The sequence below is a fragment of the Gymnoscopelus microlampas genome, assembly GCF_963454915.1.
Source record: "Gymnoscopelus microlampas genome assembly, chromosome: 20".
Taxonomy (NCBI): domain Eukaryota; kingdom Metazoa; phylum Chordata; class Actinopteri; order Myctophiformes; family Myctophidae; genus Gymnoscopelus; species Gymnoscopelus microlampas.
The window spans coordinates 31,574,895-31,593,810 of record NC_139957.1 but is presented as its reverse complement, the minus strand read 5'-3'; the positions used below and the strand labels follow the sequence as shown (position 1 = coordinate 31,593,810).

At 40.2% G+C, this 18,916-nt stretch overlaps 2 protein-coding genes across 2 annotated transcripts; one reads left to right on the top strand and one right to left on the bottom strand.

The window, feature by feature from the left end:
* Nucleotides 1–8,593: 8,593 nt before the first annotated feature.
* zdhhc22 (zDHHC palmitoyltransferase 22) lies at nt 8,594–10,290 on the top strand (the record flags this gene model as incomplete). Its single annotated transcript, XM_084045505.1, has 2 exons — nt 8,594–9,149; nt 10,013–10,290. The coding sequence occupies 2 exons, from the start codon at nt 8,594–8,596 to the stop codon at nt 10,288–10,290; spliced, it is 834 nt and encodes a 277-aa protein (XP_083901631.1).
* Nucleotides 10,291–11,680: 1,390 nt separating this feature from the next.
* Nucleotides 11,681–17,022, bottom strand: cipca (CLOCK-interacting pacemaker a). The gene is made up of 4 exons (XM_084045504.1): nt 16,915–17,022; nt 15,965–16,076; nt 14,492–14,661; nt 11,681–13,827 (listed from the first exon to the last, which is right to left on the bottom strand). The coding sequence occupies exons 2-4, from the start codon at nt 16,068–16,070 to the stop codon at nt 13,093–13,095; spliced, it is 1,011 nt and encodes a 336-aa protein (XP_083901630.1). The 5' UTR covers nt 16,071–16,076; nt 16,915–17,022; the 3' UTR covers nt 11,681–13,092.
* Between the last annotated feature and the right edge of the window lie 1,894 nt (nt 17,023–18,916).

Genomic DNA, 18,916 nt, shown 5'->3' with positions numbered 1-18,916 from the left:
TCACTTAAAACTGGTTGGCTCTGAGCATGATGAATGAACCAGCTCAAGACAGCAAGTCCTATCCATGCAACTGTAATGTTGAATGTGGTGCACCTCTCACCAGGCCTTGTAAATATGGTGAAATTGTCTTCAACTCAATCTTTGTCGCCTCAAATTCATTAGGCTCTAATGGATTTGTTCTGGTGATTAATTTGGTGTTTAATCATTTTCGGTTGGAAATCCAAAGTTGTTAATGTAGTTAAAGAATTCACTACTTACTTACAGTAATCAGTTTGTGACATTTGGCTTTGTCCGTGAATAGTTATATCCAGGGTTCGATTTGAACTTTTGACCAAAATATGTCTGCCAGGGTTAGTGTGATTACAATACATTTTTAATTAAAAAAACAAAAACGTTTCTTTTTAACTAAAGAATATCACTTGTACGTACGTGTACGTTTAAAGTTTAAATTGTGATATTATAAAGAACATAAATATCAGACAGTGTTTTCCCTTTGGGAAACAATGTCTGTCTTTAATTCAGTCTGACCAGCAGTGCAACATATCCCCAACAGCAATAATACTGATTGACCAGAAGGAGGTTATCAAAAGCAGAAGCATGCCCCCCCCCCCCACCCCAGCAAATCAAACCCTGCTTATATCATTGATTACATTAACTTTGATGGCATCACTTCTCAGCCCCTGTTGAAGCATGAAAATAATGCACTCAAGTGCAGCATTTCTATTTAGTTATCTTCATAATGCCAATTTGCTTGTTGAAGGCATGGCAACATAGTAGGTACAGTAAGAGGCAAGTATGTTATTCTGAAAAAATGTAAAGTTCCAAGTACAACAAAATGTTTAATTCTTTGTCTGGGTGTTATAGATACCAAAATGGGTAAATGAGGGCATTGTGGGTAGAGTAGGCTGATGGCACTGTGCTCGGTGTTATACTGGTGATTATCCTAATTCTAAATCATTTTACATTGTAAAGTCCATAGTGCATTTTTATACTATCAGTGTTAAAAAAAACGCTGTACTAGCCCCTGCTGACTAGCAGGAAATGCTAGCACTGCTAAAAACAACAGCTGTCGTAAGGGGAAAAGTAGAATACACATGGATGATTCACCAGAATTCTTTCTTCTGGGAGATTCTGTTACAATTAGATTTTCTGTCAGAAGTGTACACAGTAGAGTTCTCTGCCATGTGTATTAGGCCCCTTTGAAATGTGGCTGAGGATATGAGTCACAGAAATACATCTCAAAGTATACAGTATGATGCAATCTAGGACACACATGCGTGTGCACAGACAAGGACACATTTGGTACACACACCACCACCACAGTGCCAGTTAAAAGTACCAAAATACACAAGAAGATGCATGATTAGTGTTCATCAAATCAGGATGAAGTTTCCTGTCAAATCTGTTAACAACTGAGACCGTTCCTGTCAGATCATGTTACAATTGAATTAAAACAAAGCATAAGGCTCAGGTGCAGTTTAAACTCTCACTCTATGTACTGCCTGACAAAATAGCTCATATCCCAACCTACAGCAGATGTGCAACATTGACATTGCTCAACCAAAGGAGCTGTCCAAACATACATAAATAGTGCTTACATTATTACAAAACAATGCCCTAAGGAAAGACAAAAAACAAACTTCTTCTTGGAATGATCTACAGAATTAATATTAAATACACAACCAAACAGCAAGCCATGTCATCTCATCCAATCTGGGAACCCATCGCCGAAAACTAAAAAGATTACACCTCATCTAGCGTTATTCTGTGTGGATTGCCAGTGCTGCATATGGAGCTGTCCAGATACATACGGTGCTGAAACACAGAAAGAAATGAGCCAACCAAATTCATGTCTGTATAGAGGCTTATTCTTTCTCATGACTTTTACTAAAACACTCTTCCACCACTATCTGTTCAAATCATGGTCTGATTAAGAATTATGAACAGGACTTCTCTCAAACCAGTGGTATTTAGTATCTGGTCCAGCTAACATGTGGAAGTGTGAGGGAGAGATCATCTTTCAATCTCAGCAAAGACCCTGAAATATTCATGACTGTTTTTACTTGGAGATTAACAAACCAACGATCACAATCATCTTCAACAGTTGCCAGGCCAACTCTTGCCACTGCATGAAATCATGGTAGCCAGAATACAGGTGTAGGCTTATTAATGTATGTCCTTTGTCAAAGGGAATTTCATTCATGTCAGTTTGACTCTTTGTAGTCAAGTCAAGGACAACCTTGAGAAAGGATGGTGAAAGCCTCAAACACAGTTATTCAATTAACAACATGCACTACGTGTAACCATCATGGTCATCATTTATCCATGTAGTTTACATGGATGAGCCACATTGATTCCAACTCAGGCAAATTAGACCTACTAACATTTCAAAAAGTCATCATCATCACCTTTTTACACAGGTCATGTCAAGCAACCTCATTACTTTAATCCACTGCAGACTTTGCCTGTTTTTCAAAATTCATAATAATAATATTTACACATGATATATAAGGGCAGGATATAGTCAAAAGAAGTACCTAAGTAATTTACTACTCAGCTAAAATCATAGCTACTATACCGAGAAATATTTACTGGAAACAAGCCATTTTGAGTATAAAGTTTGCCTTCTGTGCTGCATTGCAAAAACAAGAGCCAAAGTTTTAGCTACCCAAATGAAAACACAGGACTGTACTCTACTGTGTACAGTAGCCTATATTGTTTGATTCAACAGGTCAGACGAATAAGTCTTGGTGTCTGAGTAGGCTACTACAGCATAGAGCCCTAGCTGATGCAGTTACAATACAAACAATATAATATAACCAAATTTAGAATTGGTAGAGTAGAAAGATTGGTAACCCATATGTTCCCTAGAGTGTTAACAACAACAACAACAACAACAAGGCCAATTACTTATAGATAACAAAGCCCGGGATCGTACGTATATGAGTAGAGCTACCATTCCCACTGTACCAATGAGGAAAGTGTGTATTTGTATAGGCTACTGTATAAATCTGATACAGGCTGATTAACCAACAGCCCCTTCATTGTGTCAACCCATCGCCACGTCGGTGGCATAATGTGAACAGCAACTGCAGCACTTCAGCTAGTAGAACACACTTCTCACAAATAATCAAATAAAAACCACGATGCAATAATATAATAATATAATAATAATCCCCACCAGGAGCTTGAAACAACATTGTCAGTAGTAGCACCGAATCCGTTGATATAACACTAACGTGATTCACTTGCTGTGACAGAGAGACATTTCTCGACTGTCTCCGCGCCGTCGTTCATTCACTGCAGCACTCGGAACAGTCTATAACGCCCATGCATGCGCCTTTCTCTACACTATAGCTTCTAACTTCATGCGTTTTGTGTGGAACAAACAACAGAATAACTATCCCTATTATCCATGTGTTCCGCCTGGTGGGAATGATTAGTTTAAAATGCACATCGCTCACCTTAACAATGGTTCCTTCTGTCTAGCGTCGGATGAAGACAGAGGATGCTGTGTTTGCTTTGCTTGCCACCAAGAAATGAGAAGCTCCCACCTACTCGGGGGCCGTGTCTGTCATAGGCTAAATTATAAACACCTGCGTTAAAAGATGAACAAGAGGATGTTCGATGCAATATAGTAGGCTATATTATATCGTGCTTTGCATATATTTGTATGACCATATATTAAAAAGATGTTAATCAATTCAATTACCTCAAGAAATAGCCTATTCTAATGGTTTGATGTGATGCGAGTTTTATGGCGAAATCGTTGTTGTTTTCATCTGACCAACCTCTAGTTGTGTCAATACGACATCGACAAGTTGCTAACGGTTGAATTGAGTTGGGCCTGCGTTGCTGAATATAAAACAAAATATTGATAGTACTACATAAATATTCTGACTGCGCTCGAATTGAAAAGTAAAAGCACTGAGTGGTCAGCACCACCTGCTGGACATTAGGCATAATCGCAGTAGGTAGGTGTGAAACGCTATTATATGAAGATTAGGTTATTTCCTATAATAATAGAATAGAAAATGATAATAATACATGGTCGGTTGATTAATTAATAATTATACGCGCCATTAATGCATAGTCAGCAATTGTAAAGTAAGAATATACGGTGGAGGGCAACAGCGGACCAGTGGCGCAATGGATAACGCGTCTGCCTACGGAGCAGAAGATTCCAGGTTCGAGTCCTGGCTGGTTCGACGTTTTTCTTAAATTGAGTACGTGAATCAAGCCAAATAGCTTATTTGGGCTTATCATCCTTTTTAGTTGACCTTGTATTTTGAACTGTACTTCCATGTGCTTTTTCTCTCTGAAAACCTCTAAATAAAGTATTCAATCAATCAATCAATCAATCACCTCCAGTGGTGGAAAGTAACCTAAAAATTGTACTTAAGTAGAGTACTTAGTAATACTAAGTACTCTACTTAAGTACAATTTTGAGGTATTTGTACTTTACTCGAGTATTTCCAATTTCCAATACTTTTACTTCTACTCCACTACATCTGGATCCAAATATTGTACTTTTAGCTCCACTACATTTATTTGAAAACGTTACTAGTTACTTTGTAGATTTTGTTTATGATTGCAATTGCAAAATATACATTAACCATGCCCTATATATTTCGGCCGTTTGAAAATAGCCAATCACAATCATGATGAGATGCATTGTGAGCTTGTAGATCTGCTATTTTGAGTACTTTTACTTTTGGTACTTTAAGTATATTTTGATGCAAATACTTTTGTACTTTTACTCAAGTAAATTTTGAATTCCGGACCTTTACTTGTAACAGAGGCGCTGGCAACCTGACTCTCCCAATTGCCCCAAATGGAAGAAGCTTGCGACACACATCTGCTCGCAGGCCAAAGCACCAAGTCAGATGTTATCACTGGTCTGACTTTGTCCTCGCAATGTGTTTTTAATCTCACTTCTGACAAAGTGGAAGAGAGTCCCCTTAACTTAATGGACATTAAAGCCCGACTTCCACTTCCACTTAACCCATTAAAACACTACTGCGCATGCTTGTGTCGTCTGAAACGCTAGTGCGCCTGCTCGATTGGCTCCAATCCAAGGAGCCAATCCATGAAGTAGGCCTAGAGGTTTTTCCGGGTGCTTCTTGCGCTTGTGAGCAACTTTCATTGAAATGAATAGGTGGGGGCGGGGCAATCCGCCCTCTAGATATATTATAACTCTATCTGAGACAGATCCATGGCATCGACACTAGCCGTAGAATACGACTCTCGTAGATGTATTTTATGATTCTGACATTTTCAATCTACGAGAGTCGTAGACACTATTGCCCATGGCCAACGGGACTTTCAGCTCCTAGCCTGTCCGGGCTCCAAAACATGTACAAATGCAAAAATAAAGATGCTTACCCCCAAGCCCCAAATGTTAACTAACTGTCAGGAGTTCTAGTGCAATATAATAAATCCATATTCTTCAATAAAGAAGTGTTTTAATGCCGTCTGTCTTCCCCGGCCCTCGTTGACTGCCTGTTTAAATCGTTTGTATTTCTGGATGCGCTTCGTCACCATCGCCCATTGTGAATTTCCGACAGAATCGGCCACAGACGGCATTAAGACACTTCTTTATTGAAGAATATGGATTATTACATTGCACTACAACTCCTGACAGTTAGATAACATTTGGTGCTTTGGCGTAAGCACCTTTATTTTTGCATTTGTACATGTTTGGAGCCCGGACAGGCTAGGAGCTGAGAGTCCCGTTGGCCATGGGCAATAGTGTCTACGACTCTGTAGATTGAAAATGTCAGAATCATAAAATACATCTACGTGAGTATTCTACGGCTACATCGACACCAATGAAGCCTAATTTATGCTTCGTCGCACGACGGCGTCGCGCGTCGAAATACGCCGATCTACAAGCTCACAACGCGTTGCGGGCGCGACGTGTTGTGAGCTTGTAGGTCAGCTGTTTTCGAGGCGCGACACCGTCTTGCGACGAAGTATGAATCGGGCTTTAACCAAGATGTTCTGGGCTGCGTGGTGCTGAAAGGACAGCTCCTTCACCACACATCTGCAGGTAAGCAGGTTGCTGTGTCCTGGGCCAGTGGTTTTCAACCCTTTTCCATTATGTTATTCGGCATTTGAGCCACGGACCACCAGATTTAGACTGTCAGACCCAAGACTCAGAATATTTGTTATCGTTGGATACGATTTTGTCCACAATTCCATGCTGTATTGATGTTGGTACCATATAGGAGAGATAACAGGCAAACGTTTATCAAAATAACAATTGTTTTACATTCTCTAATTATGTAGATTCTTGTAAATTAAGTAATGCAGATGTTTAACAATAATTTAACTCTTGAGAGCATGAAATTAATTTGACAGTCTCAAGAGTTAAAGGGATCTATAAGGGTCCATCATTTAGCTGGGGACCACCTGGAACCCCCTCAAGGACCACTGGTTGAGAACCACTGTCCTGGGCCATCAATTCGTCTGGATTGCTGTCAACGATTGTCTAGAGTATAAACGGATGTTACTTCACGATTGTCATCATCCACAATTCGATTTTTTGACGCAATTAAAATATTTTAATTTAAGGGGAAATTAACACACTTTAATTAGGCTAAATGTCTTGGTCGAGGAACATAGGAACACAATGAATAAAACAGCTGCAGAGAGTAAAAGGATCATGTACTGTAACTGTATGAACTCAATGCATGCTGCTTATTATTGTTATCTTTGTTCTGTAGATGCAGGATTCAGTACAAAAGGAACAATATGGGAAAACCCAGCAAAATGCTCCACATAAATAACTTTGATTTAAATTGTATATACAATATTAGGCCTAATTGGTTTTAAATATTATGATGATCTATCCCCTCTCTAATCGGCTTTCAAACAGGCTTAACATTACAGGGGCCTCAACATTTATCTTATCCAACTGGCTTCTTACAGCAAGCCAATGTATTATTATTATTATTATTATTATTATTATTATTATTATTATTATTATTATTATTATTACAATTATTATTATATTATTATTACTCTCCGTAGGAGAGTTTTGTTTTCACTTTCTAAATATGACACACCGATTGGTCAAGCCTCACGTGGCACGTGACAATACGGTGAAATATTGTATAAATACATGGCATCACTTTGGCAGTGTCTTTGCCACTGCCCTGGTAAGACAGGAACCATCACGAAATGGCTGCATGGCTGATACATAATTGGCAAATAGGACAGATAGGACACTTATATAGACAGGAGGGATATGACACTTACACAGACGGATAGGACACTTACAGTACACATAGGACACTTATACAGACAGGACGGATAGGACACTTATACAGACAGGACGGATAGGACACTTATACAGACAAGACGGATAGGACACTTATACAGACGGATAGGACACTTATACAGACTGGACGGATCGGACACTTATACAGACAGGATGGATAGGACAGTTAGAACATAAGAATTAGAACATTCCCAACATTCCCAACACAAGTCTGGTAAGAGTGAGGTAAGACAGGAACAATCACGAAATGGTTGAGAAATGGCGGATACTGTAACAATTGGATAGGACACTTACACAGACAGGACGGATAGGACACTTACACAGACAGGACGGATAGGACACTTATATAGACGGGAGGGATAGGACACTTATACAGACAGGACGGATAGGACACTTATACAGATAGAACATTCCCAACATTCCCAACAGCGGAGAGTTGTGCTCCGAGGAGCACTTTTTACTCTCCGCCAGGAGAGTATTGTTATCACTGCGTTTTCACTTTCTAAACATGACACACCGATTGGTCAAGCCTCACGTGACACGTGAAATACTGTGATCTGATTGGCTAGTGACGCCACCGGGCCTATATATACATGGCATCACTCTGACAGTGTCTCCGCCACTGTCAGAGTGAGGTAAGACGGGAACCATGAAATGGCTGCATGGCTGATACATAATTGGCAGATAGGACAGATAGGACATTTATATAGACAGGAGGGATATGACATAGGACACTTATACAGACAGGAGGGATAGGACACTCACACAGACAGAACGGAAGAGGACACTTACCCAGACAGGTTGGATAGGACACTTACATATACAAGAGGGATAGCGACCTATAAATACATGTGTCACTGTGATAAGCCAGATTCCAATACCGAAAATCCGGCCACTAGCTCACTCCCAGACATTCGAACCGGAAGTAGTCAAGTAGTCGCGGTCCAATTGTTCCTATCTGTCTTATTGGACAGATAGGACAGATAGGACACTTATATAGACAGGAGGGATATGACACTTACATAGACAGGACGGATAGGACAGGAGGGATAGGACACTTACACAGAATGAACGGAAGAGGACACTTACCCAGACAGGATGGATAGGACACTTACATATACAAGAGGGATAGCGACCTTCGCGACCTTCGAACCAACACAAGTCTTCTGGCGGAGAGTTGTGCTCCGAGGAGCACTTTTTCTAGTTCTAGTTGTTATTATTATTATTATTATTATTATTATTATAGATGTTGTTGTTGTTGTTGTTGTTTAATATTGATGCCCTCTGTATCTTTACTTTCACAGAGTGATGTTTACCAGGATGTTGAAACTGAGACTTTTAAATGCCGTAGCACCCACATACTTCTTCACAGCTACAGGAGTCACATTCATTTTGCATTTCTTTATGTTCGTCCCAACGATTTTCCCGCATCCAGGAACATCACTGACCGGATCTATGGTACTTCATACAGTCGTTTTCCTTTTCCTGATGCTTAATGCGTTGGGAAACTACGTCATGACTATTAAATATCCCTCTGAAAGTGCAAATGAGACCGTCATTCCAGTGTGTTCACCGGACTGCCCAGACAGAGTGGACGCCCACTACCTCCTCAATGGTCGTCACTTCTGCAAACTCTGTAAGAAAGTTATTCTCAAGAGGGACCACCACTGCTTTTTCACAGGGAACTGCATTGGCAACAGAAACATGCGTTACTTCATCATGTTTTGCATCTACACGTCATGCACTTGTTTATACTCCTTGGTTCTTGGTGTGGCCTATCTCACTGTGGAATATTCCATCTCCTTTGAGAACCCATTGACCTTCTTAACTCTTCTGCCCCTCTCCACTGGTTACTTCTTTATGGGTAGGTTGTTTAGTGTTTTTATCATTACATTACATAGATCAGGGATTCCCAACCTTTTCTGGATCAGGGCCCACCACTTAACATGGCTGCCACTTAACATGGCTTAAAGAAGCACTTCACCCATTTTCAACCCCTTATCTTCATATAATTGGTCCACAGGGCCACAATGGAAACAAGCCCCGAGGGATTTTTGTGTTATCCTTTTAACAATCATTGTAAACCGTACCTCTGTACGAATTGCAAACTGTTAATAAAGTATTCACTCAACCAATCAATTGGTCCTCAGTCTAATGCTTATTATAATGGCACCATTTCTGTCTACTTACTCTGTGTCTCACAGTTCAGAAACCTGCCTACCAGTGACATCATCGATGCACAAATATTTGTATTATTTTTGAGCAGGTCCGGTAGGCAGGTTTCTGAACTGTCCACAGCCCTCCTCTGAGACACAGAGTGAGTAGACAGAAATGGTACCTTCTTATAATGAGCATTAGTGAGGACTAATTATATGAAGATAAGGTTGAAAAGTGCTCCTTTAAGTGGTCAATTAAACTAACATAGTATATTTTAAGTTCTTATTTATCAGTATCACTATGACAATTTTTCAAGGTTTAAAAGAAATACAACGACATTTTTGTTGTTACATTTTGTTAATATGTTAATGTTATTGTCATTAATAGCTTAGTGTTTTGCCATTTATTTGGGCGCCCACTTGCAATATCCTCACAGCCCACCAGTGGGCCCCAGCCCACAGGTTTGGAATCGCTGGATAGATCAAAGTTGATGAAAGGAAATCTGTCTCACATTGACCCTCTAAAGTGACCACCTTATCATAATGCTCTCTCTCCTTCTCTCCCCACCAGGAGTTGTCTCAGGCATGCAGTTGTTCCTGGTGCTGATGCTGTATGTGTGGCTGGGCATTGGCCTGGTGTGTGCAGGGTTCTGTTGCCAGCAGATGCTGCTAGTGGGCCGGGGGCAAACCTGGTGTCAGCTGCAGCGGGGTCAACTAGTTGAAAGCCGCAGTCCTTGGAGAGCCAACCTTAAGGATGTGTTCGGTAACCGCTGGATCTTGGGGCTTATCGTACCTGTACAGACAGTGGAGGCCTGCTCTAAGGACACGACTGCACACAAATTGGACTGAGTGATGACCAAAATGTGAACCATTTTCAGTTGTTCTTATCTTGAGGTTAAGAACAAAGAAATTCTTTGTTGGACCCACTTTGTGAATGATTTGGTATAAAACCAGCAATTGTATGTTTAATAATTGCTACAGTAGTGTATGAACTCATTAGAACACATTCCTTTGAAGGACAGTAGCCATATAAAGTAAAGTGATTTGTCTTTTTCTGTTCAAAGTACATGAAACATGTTTTGGTAGCTTTAAAAGGGATTTGTGGATCCATTTTTAGATCCTTTCGACATATATCAGTTTTTTTTTTCATTATGTCAACATTTAATGACCACGCTATCACAAGTTTACATTTGTTTGTGATATTTGCAGTTGCTAGTAGTTTTAGCAGCAGTGCATTGTTCCATGCAGTGGTCTGAGAACATAGGTTTTAATATTTTGGGGTTCTAGATAAATAGGATGCTACAATATCAGACATTCAGGAAAATAGTGGTAGTTTTCACAACAATATTCGAATCAGACATCAAGGGCTAGCATACAAAAAAGAAATTGTGTCAACACAGCACAAAACTGCCAACCTTGACAACTGTATTGATAGGTGACCAGTTTTAGTGACAATACGTCTTTTGTATTCTGATCCAGTGTATTTTCTAGTTCTAGTAATGAAAGTCAGGCAAATAAGTTGATGTGTCAGTCGCTGCTTTACAGAAATAGATGAGGATACTGTGTGTGTGTGTGTATATGTAAATGATATATAGTATATACATACATACATACATACATACACACACACACAGTGTATACATACTGTATATACACATACTGCATTTACATTATATTGATGATATAGGGTATTAACCATGATGTGCCATAAGAGCATGTTTAAAGCCTAATTTATACTTTGCCGTATGTGGAAAATAACTTTTTTCAACTAAGAAAACTGTTAAAAGTCAAACAAATGAGTACCTCCGTACAATGATAAATTAGATTTTACATGCTTAATAGGTTGACCCCAAAGAAAAATAATACACTACCCTTCATCGGACCCAAAAGAAACAGCAAGGACTCACATCTTACTCACACACCCTCTGAAGAGATATTTTTTTATGGGGGCTATTATATTCCGCAAATTTAGTTAGTACTAGAACTCTGCTTTGTAGAACTATTTAATCTATTCCTGTTATACCAATAAACATATTCAAAGACATCAAGCAATTACTCTGTTCTGTTGTATAATCATGTCTACACTGAGCTACTGTAGCAAAATGTGGAACAAATGTGGAATGAATCAAATAATCTTACAACAAAATCTAGTTGGATATCAATTTAATGACTTCCTTGAGATGAGAAAACAAAACAAAACAGAGAATCAATCAAAACCAATGAGCAACATTTCTGTCATCTTGTTGAACTCCGTTGTCCTTTACTGATTTGAACACTTATCCAGAGTCTTCGAGAGCCCAACACGATATACAGTACAACACATAGCAACTGCTAGACTAGGCTGTCCTTGAAAACGTATCGAACATGGTTAGGAGAATCAACCTTCATTTTGAATTGAAGTGCTGCCCCGAACAATATCAATTATCGTTTCTACAATATACAGTAGGTTTACAAATGCTAGATGCATTAAGAGACCACCACTGTTTAATATGTTGCACAGGAAAATAATATCCTTTGAAGGTTTTAATTAAATGTCTTTCAAGTTAAGCTCTCAAAGTAATAAAACACTGACCTTGGCTTGGTTCTAAACCAAGCATCCACATGGACATATTCAAAATGCACAGGCAACTTGACAATCGTTAAAACCAAGAACATTTTAACATGACATACTAAAAACAGTGATGCAAGCTCTAAAATTGCGCTACAATTTGTAACTGCAATCATATTCCTGCTAGAGTGCAACACAAATTCTCTAAACAACAATTATTTTTGAATTTGTCCGTCATAAACTTTTCAATAAATACAATTTCATAAAAACAAAAAACATAAGAAAGAACATGCTAGCATTGATCTCATGTAAATCAAATAAATTAGTTACAGCATCGTTGTCGCTACAATAAAAGATTTTGTCATTTTAAGGCTTTAAGTTACCTCTTTTAAAAAGGAGCTAGCTGAAAATTCATAGTTAATAATGTGGATCTTAACAAAACATGAGCAAATTAGCTTATGGAAAATAAATAAAATTAACATACAAAAGCAAAAGCATTAAATATCATTGTAATGGGTAGCCCTCTGAATCAATTAGCTATAAAATTGTAGTTTATTCTTCTATGATGAGACACCAGTGAAGTATAGGCACAGATGAAAACATGCAGCCGTTTGAGAATATGGTATACAGTAGCATCTTATTTAAAATACCTTTTTCTTTTTTAAACAGTAGAAGTAAAAATAGTTTTCCCTACTGAACCTCAATGGTTCTTAATAGAGCATAAATATAGGCCACGTGTGTCCATTACACTGAGCTTTCTGTTTAATCCTAAAAAATACCAGGCTTTTAGAGTTAGTTACTCTACAGTAGTCAAATTGAAGCCAGCGTACACAAGGAAAAACTGCTACTTGTCCATATGTGGGCTGTAAGGCATGCATTAATTGATAAGTTCAGAAGCCAATAGCCCTATCACAACTGATATTAGATTTTGAAACAGCAGAGGCAAGAAAATGTCATTATAGGCAAGGGTTTTAAATGAAAGCGTGCTTCTAAAACTCACACTGATCTAACAGTGGATGTGTGCTTCTGCTTCATGTATATTTAAGTTTGTAGTTGTGCCAGTGTGTTAAAGGAGATCGCTCTGAGGCTTTGTTCCTCCTCCATTACTGTGACGTGGCCTTTTCTTGCAGTGCAAACTGGAGCTTCGTCCAAAGCTGGGGATCTCCGCTGCTCAGGGCCTCCGTCAGCAGACCGGTCTGCTCTCGGAGCTGACGTAGCTGGCTTTGAGTGCGCCGGTTCTCTTTAATCAGCTGTTTTGTACGCAGGGTGATCCCCAGCAGACCAGATGTTTTGAGAATATTGTAGGTGTTGCTGAAACGTTGTCGTTTGTTGCTTCCCACTGTGAAGATGTCCTGGTGCTCGTCATCTTGCCACCTGCTGGTTACTAGCCCCGATTTAAAGTCACGTGAGACAGGCTGAGACAGACACAGCTCCTGGCAGGTAGCTGTCTGTGCTTGAGTGATTGCCGCTTCAACGTTGGAGATGTTTTTGACTGGCGTCTGTGGTCCTGGCCGGTGGCTGGGTGAGCTGTGCAGCCTATGGCCATGGTGGTGCCTCCTGTGGCGCTGTTCACACCCTGGTCTTGAACCTCCTCTCACTGCAAAGGCTCCATGCCGTTTAGATGATGGACTTTCCCCAGGGTGAGGGGCAATTTTGGGATATGACTTGAGGATGGGTAGGCGGGTCTTGGATTCTTTGTGATTTTCCGAGGCAGCCTTTAGGGAGCTACTGCTGGCATTTGGAACCATAGGTTGAAGAAGGACCACCTGGGACTGCGGTATCATTTCCACAGAAGAAGGAAAACCCCACTGCTTTGCTGCTGGAACCACAGGATCCGTCTAGCAAAACAAAATAGGTATTTTGGTCTAGGTCTTTGATATAATACATGGTTTAAAAGAAACACTAAAGCACTATATTCTGATAGTACTCATTGCTATAGAGTGTTTGTTCAGTAACAGAGGTCTCCCCTTCTCTCCAGCTCTTTAAAAAACAGAAAATATTTTTTTAGGTGAGTTGCCAATTTCAGACAATACGGAGAAGAGTACCCATTCATCAGCTTCAATTTTATAGTGTTCCAGTTCCAATTTTGTCTGCTCATTTCTGTGTCTGTATCCTGTGTGAGTTCTCTCTCCTGATTGGATACAATTGGTATCTCAACCTGAAAATGCATTTTCTGTTTACTAAGGAGCTGGTGAGACAGGGAGACCCCTGTTACTGAACAAACATTCTATAGCAATGAGTACTATCAAAATATAGCTATTTAACATCTATCTTAACAAAGCAGTATCACTTACCCTACCTTTAACTCAATGTATAAAACCATTTCCGAAATTGTGTGAAACTAAACAGTGTTTAAGGGATTAATTACCACACAAAGTACCCAACCACATTGTGAAACAGCATTTGGTTGGTTTAGAATCTAAACCAACCAAATGCTGTTTCACAATGGCAAACGATGGGTATTACCTGAACTTTACATATTTTATCTGTACTACACTGTACCTGCTTTAAGATGAAGTTATTCAGGATGATCATTGGAGACAGTCCAGAGTAAGAGCCTCCCATTGTGGCCACCTGGGGTCTGGGCTGGTCTTGGTTCACCGCAGACAAGGTTCTCCCCGTGTCTTCAGAATCAGTCAGGTCAACTGCACTCATATACTCGGAACCGGCATCTGCGGGAGCAGAAGAAAAGCATGGGTCATAGATCGGAGAACTCCCCCTCACAGAAATCTAACTTCAATGTAGTGGTCTGAACAGCAAAGAAACCCTCTGCTGACAAACCTATTCTGATACCATCACAATATGTCAATAATATGACCGCTCTAAAGTCTTTGCATTGGTGTTGCGATGCAGTTTTTTTTACTTCCAAGTACCGAAGTATCGAATTTGGATGTTACCAGACGTATTGCGCAGAGATCTCTGATTATCTGGCAACACAAAAAGACAACAAAGCAAATACATTTTGTTTTCTTTAACCTACAGCATCTCTGCCATAACATGGGTACCATGAAAATAGTAGCAGAGATGCAAGCTTTCATGGCCTCTGGGGCTTTTGTAAATGGAATCCATCACCTAGGGAGGATGTGCAACAAGCCAGAAGTGGAACCAGGTCAGCCCTAATACTGGGGTCCGTGACCCCTAGGGGGTCCTCAGAATAACTACAGGGGGGCTGCCAAATCTTTGTGTGATAGGAACGTTTTTTTTACATTAACCACTTGAACTCTAGCATCCCTATTCTGAGAATTTTCGCCAAAAATAGCAGATCTACAAGCGGCTCGGGAGCTGTTGTGAGCTTGTAGATCAGCTATTTTCGGCAAAGTGGTTTGGAGTAGAGGGGGGAAAAGAGCAGACCAAGTACAGAGTAAAAGGTCAGGTTTTGTAAGTATTGACAGTGTAAGTGGTTAAATCTGGTCTGAAAATACAAATGAACATGAATCCAACATACACTGAAAAAGTTTAACCTGCAACACAATTGTATACATTATGTAGTGGGGGTCCCTGCTTCATCTCTCTCTCAGCTAAGGGGTTCTTGGCCTGAAAAACGTTGAAGACCCCTGCTGTACAGTAAATCAAGGTAGCAAAAACCAGGGTCAAAGAGGGGGTGTAGCCTAATAATAAAGGATGACCTAAATCTTTGGTTTTGGCCAGAGTCTTCCTTGGTTGGTGTCCACTTGGGTCATGTTTCTAATTACAGTTAAGACAATGATAAATATCCACAGCACAATCCCTGACACAGTCACCACCCAAGCGTCTCAAAAGTGAATGAATACCCAAGGGGAAATCAAACTTGAATGTGTGATATATGTGACTTTAAGTCCTCCATAAAGGGCATGTACTGTGTTGTCTTTGCTATTTGAGTTATCTTGTACATTGGAAATTGTATGAAGGTATTTATTTATCTGCATTTTGTCATTAAATATATGTTTATGCATTTTGTCAGTCACTCAATCAGTCAACGGAGTAACTGAGACAAACCTGAGTAACCAGAATCTCTCTCAGATTCAGGCTTAGTTGTTTTCAGGTGTGTTACCATGGAGAACGGTGGTCCCCCGTTGACCTCTGCTTTGGTGAAACTGTTCATTTTTGCCTGTTGCAGGAGAATGGAGAAGGAAAGGTTCATTCACTGTTAGCTGACAAACTTAGATTGATAACTCAAACATTATTCTCAATTCTTGGGGTGACACTGATAGATTTTCACATCTTATTGTTTATTAACGCCCTGTTCCAAACCCATTAAAACATCTAGACATTTGGTAAACATACTTTTTCACTGATACAATTCTTGCATGTGATAAATGTATGTGTATGTATGTAACTGACAAACCTGAGGAGCTAGATTTAATTATCAAGTCCAACCAGGCTGCAATACCTAATTTACCACAGTCCCTCCATTTCTACCATTTATTGGCCTCCAAGAATCGCAACGTTACATTAAACTGCCACATCTCTCGAGTTTGGATTGACGTTTTGTCAACTTCACAACGATCGGAACGGGCCGGGTTCCTATTAATCTAGAATAATTCCTGATGATGTCAAGATTATGTAAACTCACTTCCATTTCACAAAAATGGTATGAAAGTGAAACATATACTTTGACAGAAATCTATAGCTGGTCATACATCGTGTAGCTGTAGGTGAAAAGGCCTGAGACATCAGGGGATGGGGATCAAATTAAAATAACGTTGTAAAAGTTGCAGCAAATCAAGTTACCTATAAATGGGCTAATTGTGTTACTGTTCCTAGTAAACAAAATAAAACACATTTAGGTAAACATAAGGTTTAGTGTGTCTGATTGTTCACACGACTTGTCTGATTTTGATGAAGAAAAACGACACAGCATCCAGGTTCAACGTTATATAGTTCGCTTCCGATTTCCAACCCAATTAAAATTCGAAATCGTGTCGGTAAGCTAATTATTTACTTACATGTGCGGGTTTTCTCAGGTCTATTAATATTTCGTCGTCTTCCAGATCAAACGTCCATCTCCAGAAGCATCCATTAGAAGATGATGACACATTTCATTTCAACGCCTGCCTCTCTCTACTTTACGGCGTGAATGGGTCACAGGCGTTGCTAGGAGACTGTGTCGTCTTCTTTCATTCGGGCGTTCTGATTGGTTCACGAGCAGGGTTGCCATGTGCACTTATTCTAAGCGACTTTGGGCTTGTTCTTCTGTAAAGTTGCTTGGTGGTTGCGTTTTTTTTTTGGGCTTGTTTCTAAAGTGTAGATGCTTATTTGGGCTTATTCGGGATAATTCATATTGAAACCAGTGGTTCTCAAATATGTTCATGTCATGATGCTGGACCCCCAAATGTAATATGTATTGTATTGTCCCCTAACCCCCATCTGAAAATGTTTTGTGATTTGTGTTGTTATTCCACATTTTAATTAAAGATTGTTTTTGAAAATAGCAGATCTACAAGCTCTATACAGATCTATGCAAGCTCACGAGCTTGTAGATTATATATTTGGTTTACAGTATATAGGTTTAAAGTGTTTGGGCTTGTTTTCATAGACCTGGATGCTTATTTCTCTCGCGAAAACATGTGCTGTGCTATGGTGCTGTGTGGTCGAGTCCAGAGATCCCATAGCCCGAATGGACACTTGTTCGCGCTGTGATTGGCTTGTTGGTTGTCAGGCAACCTCAGACGATTGACACACACACACACACACACACACACACACACACACACACACACACACACACACACACACACACACACACACACACACACACACACACACACACACACACACACACACACACACACACACACACACACACACACACACACACACACACACACACACACACACACACACACACACACACACACACACACACACACACACACACACACACACACACACACACACACACACACACACACACACACACACACACACACACACACACACACACACACACACACACACAGTGTGGCAGCGGTGGCCTAGTGGTTAGAGGGGCGGCCTTGATACCGGAAGGTCCCTAGTTCGATTCCCCAATTCATCACATCAATCATGAATCACCGCTGAATAGCCCTTGAGCAAGGCTTCCATGCAGGGTCCGGCTGGAAACAAGCTTCGTGCTTAGTCCGACACCCCGGGTAAACAACAAACTTTGCTTTGCTTTGCTTTACACACACACACACACACACACACACAGCTAAGCTAAATAATACATTTGCTATTATATATTTATAATGAATGAAACAACATTATCGAATGTGTAATCTGCTCTGTCTGTGTACAGCAACAGTGAAATTAGTTTAAATGTGAAAAAACTCAGTGGTTGCCTGACAACTGACTAACCAATCACAAGTGACCATCTTTCAGGGAAATGGGATCTAGGCTGCTGGTTGTAGAAGTAGAGTCGGTCACCAAAATCCACACTATCCACAAGTTTCCTAGGGAGTTCACTGGGGGGAAGGGGGTGTGTGTATTTTGTTGTCAGTTTTTCAATTAATTTGAGTGATGATCCATGTCACTCAGTCAACAATAATGTGGGAACACAACCTGACACAACCTGTCATAATGGTCTGCCTACTCACCCTACAAGATCTCCCGCCACACAGCTGATTGAAATGATTGATCAATGCTTTTTATTGTCAAGTGCTAATTAAGTCACTTTAACAAGCACCATTTAATCCCCATGCAGAAATCCAGGCGTCACAGCAGCAACAGCAGCAGCCAGTAAGAATGAAACACAGGACAGAGTAGGCAGGCCTCTGCTGGACTGAGAGCAAGTGTCAAGAGCCAAATTTGAATCAGCTGTGTGAAGAGAGATCTTGTAGGATGAGTGGGCAGACCTTATTTTTAATTATGGGGCAGACTAATGTGACCCTTTTTGATTTCCGTCACTCAAATAATGAATGACTGACAACAGGAAGTGATGCCCATAATTCACCCAAGGCCTCATGGGAC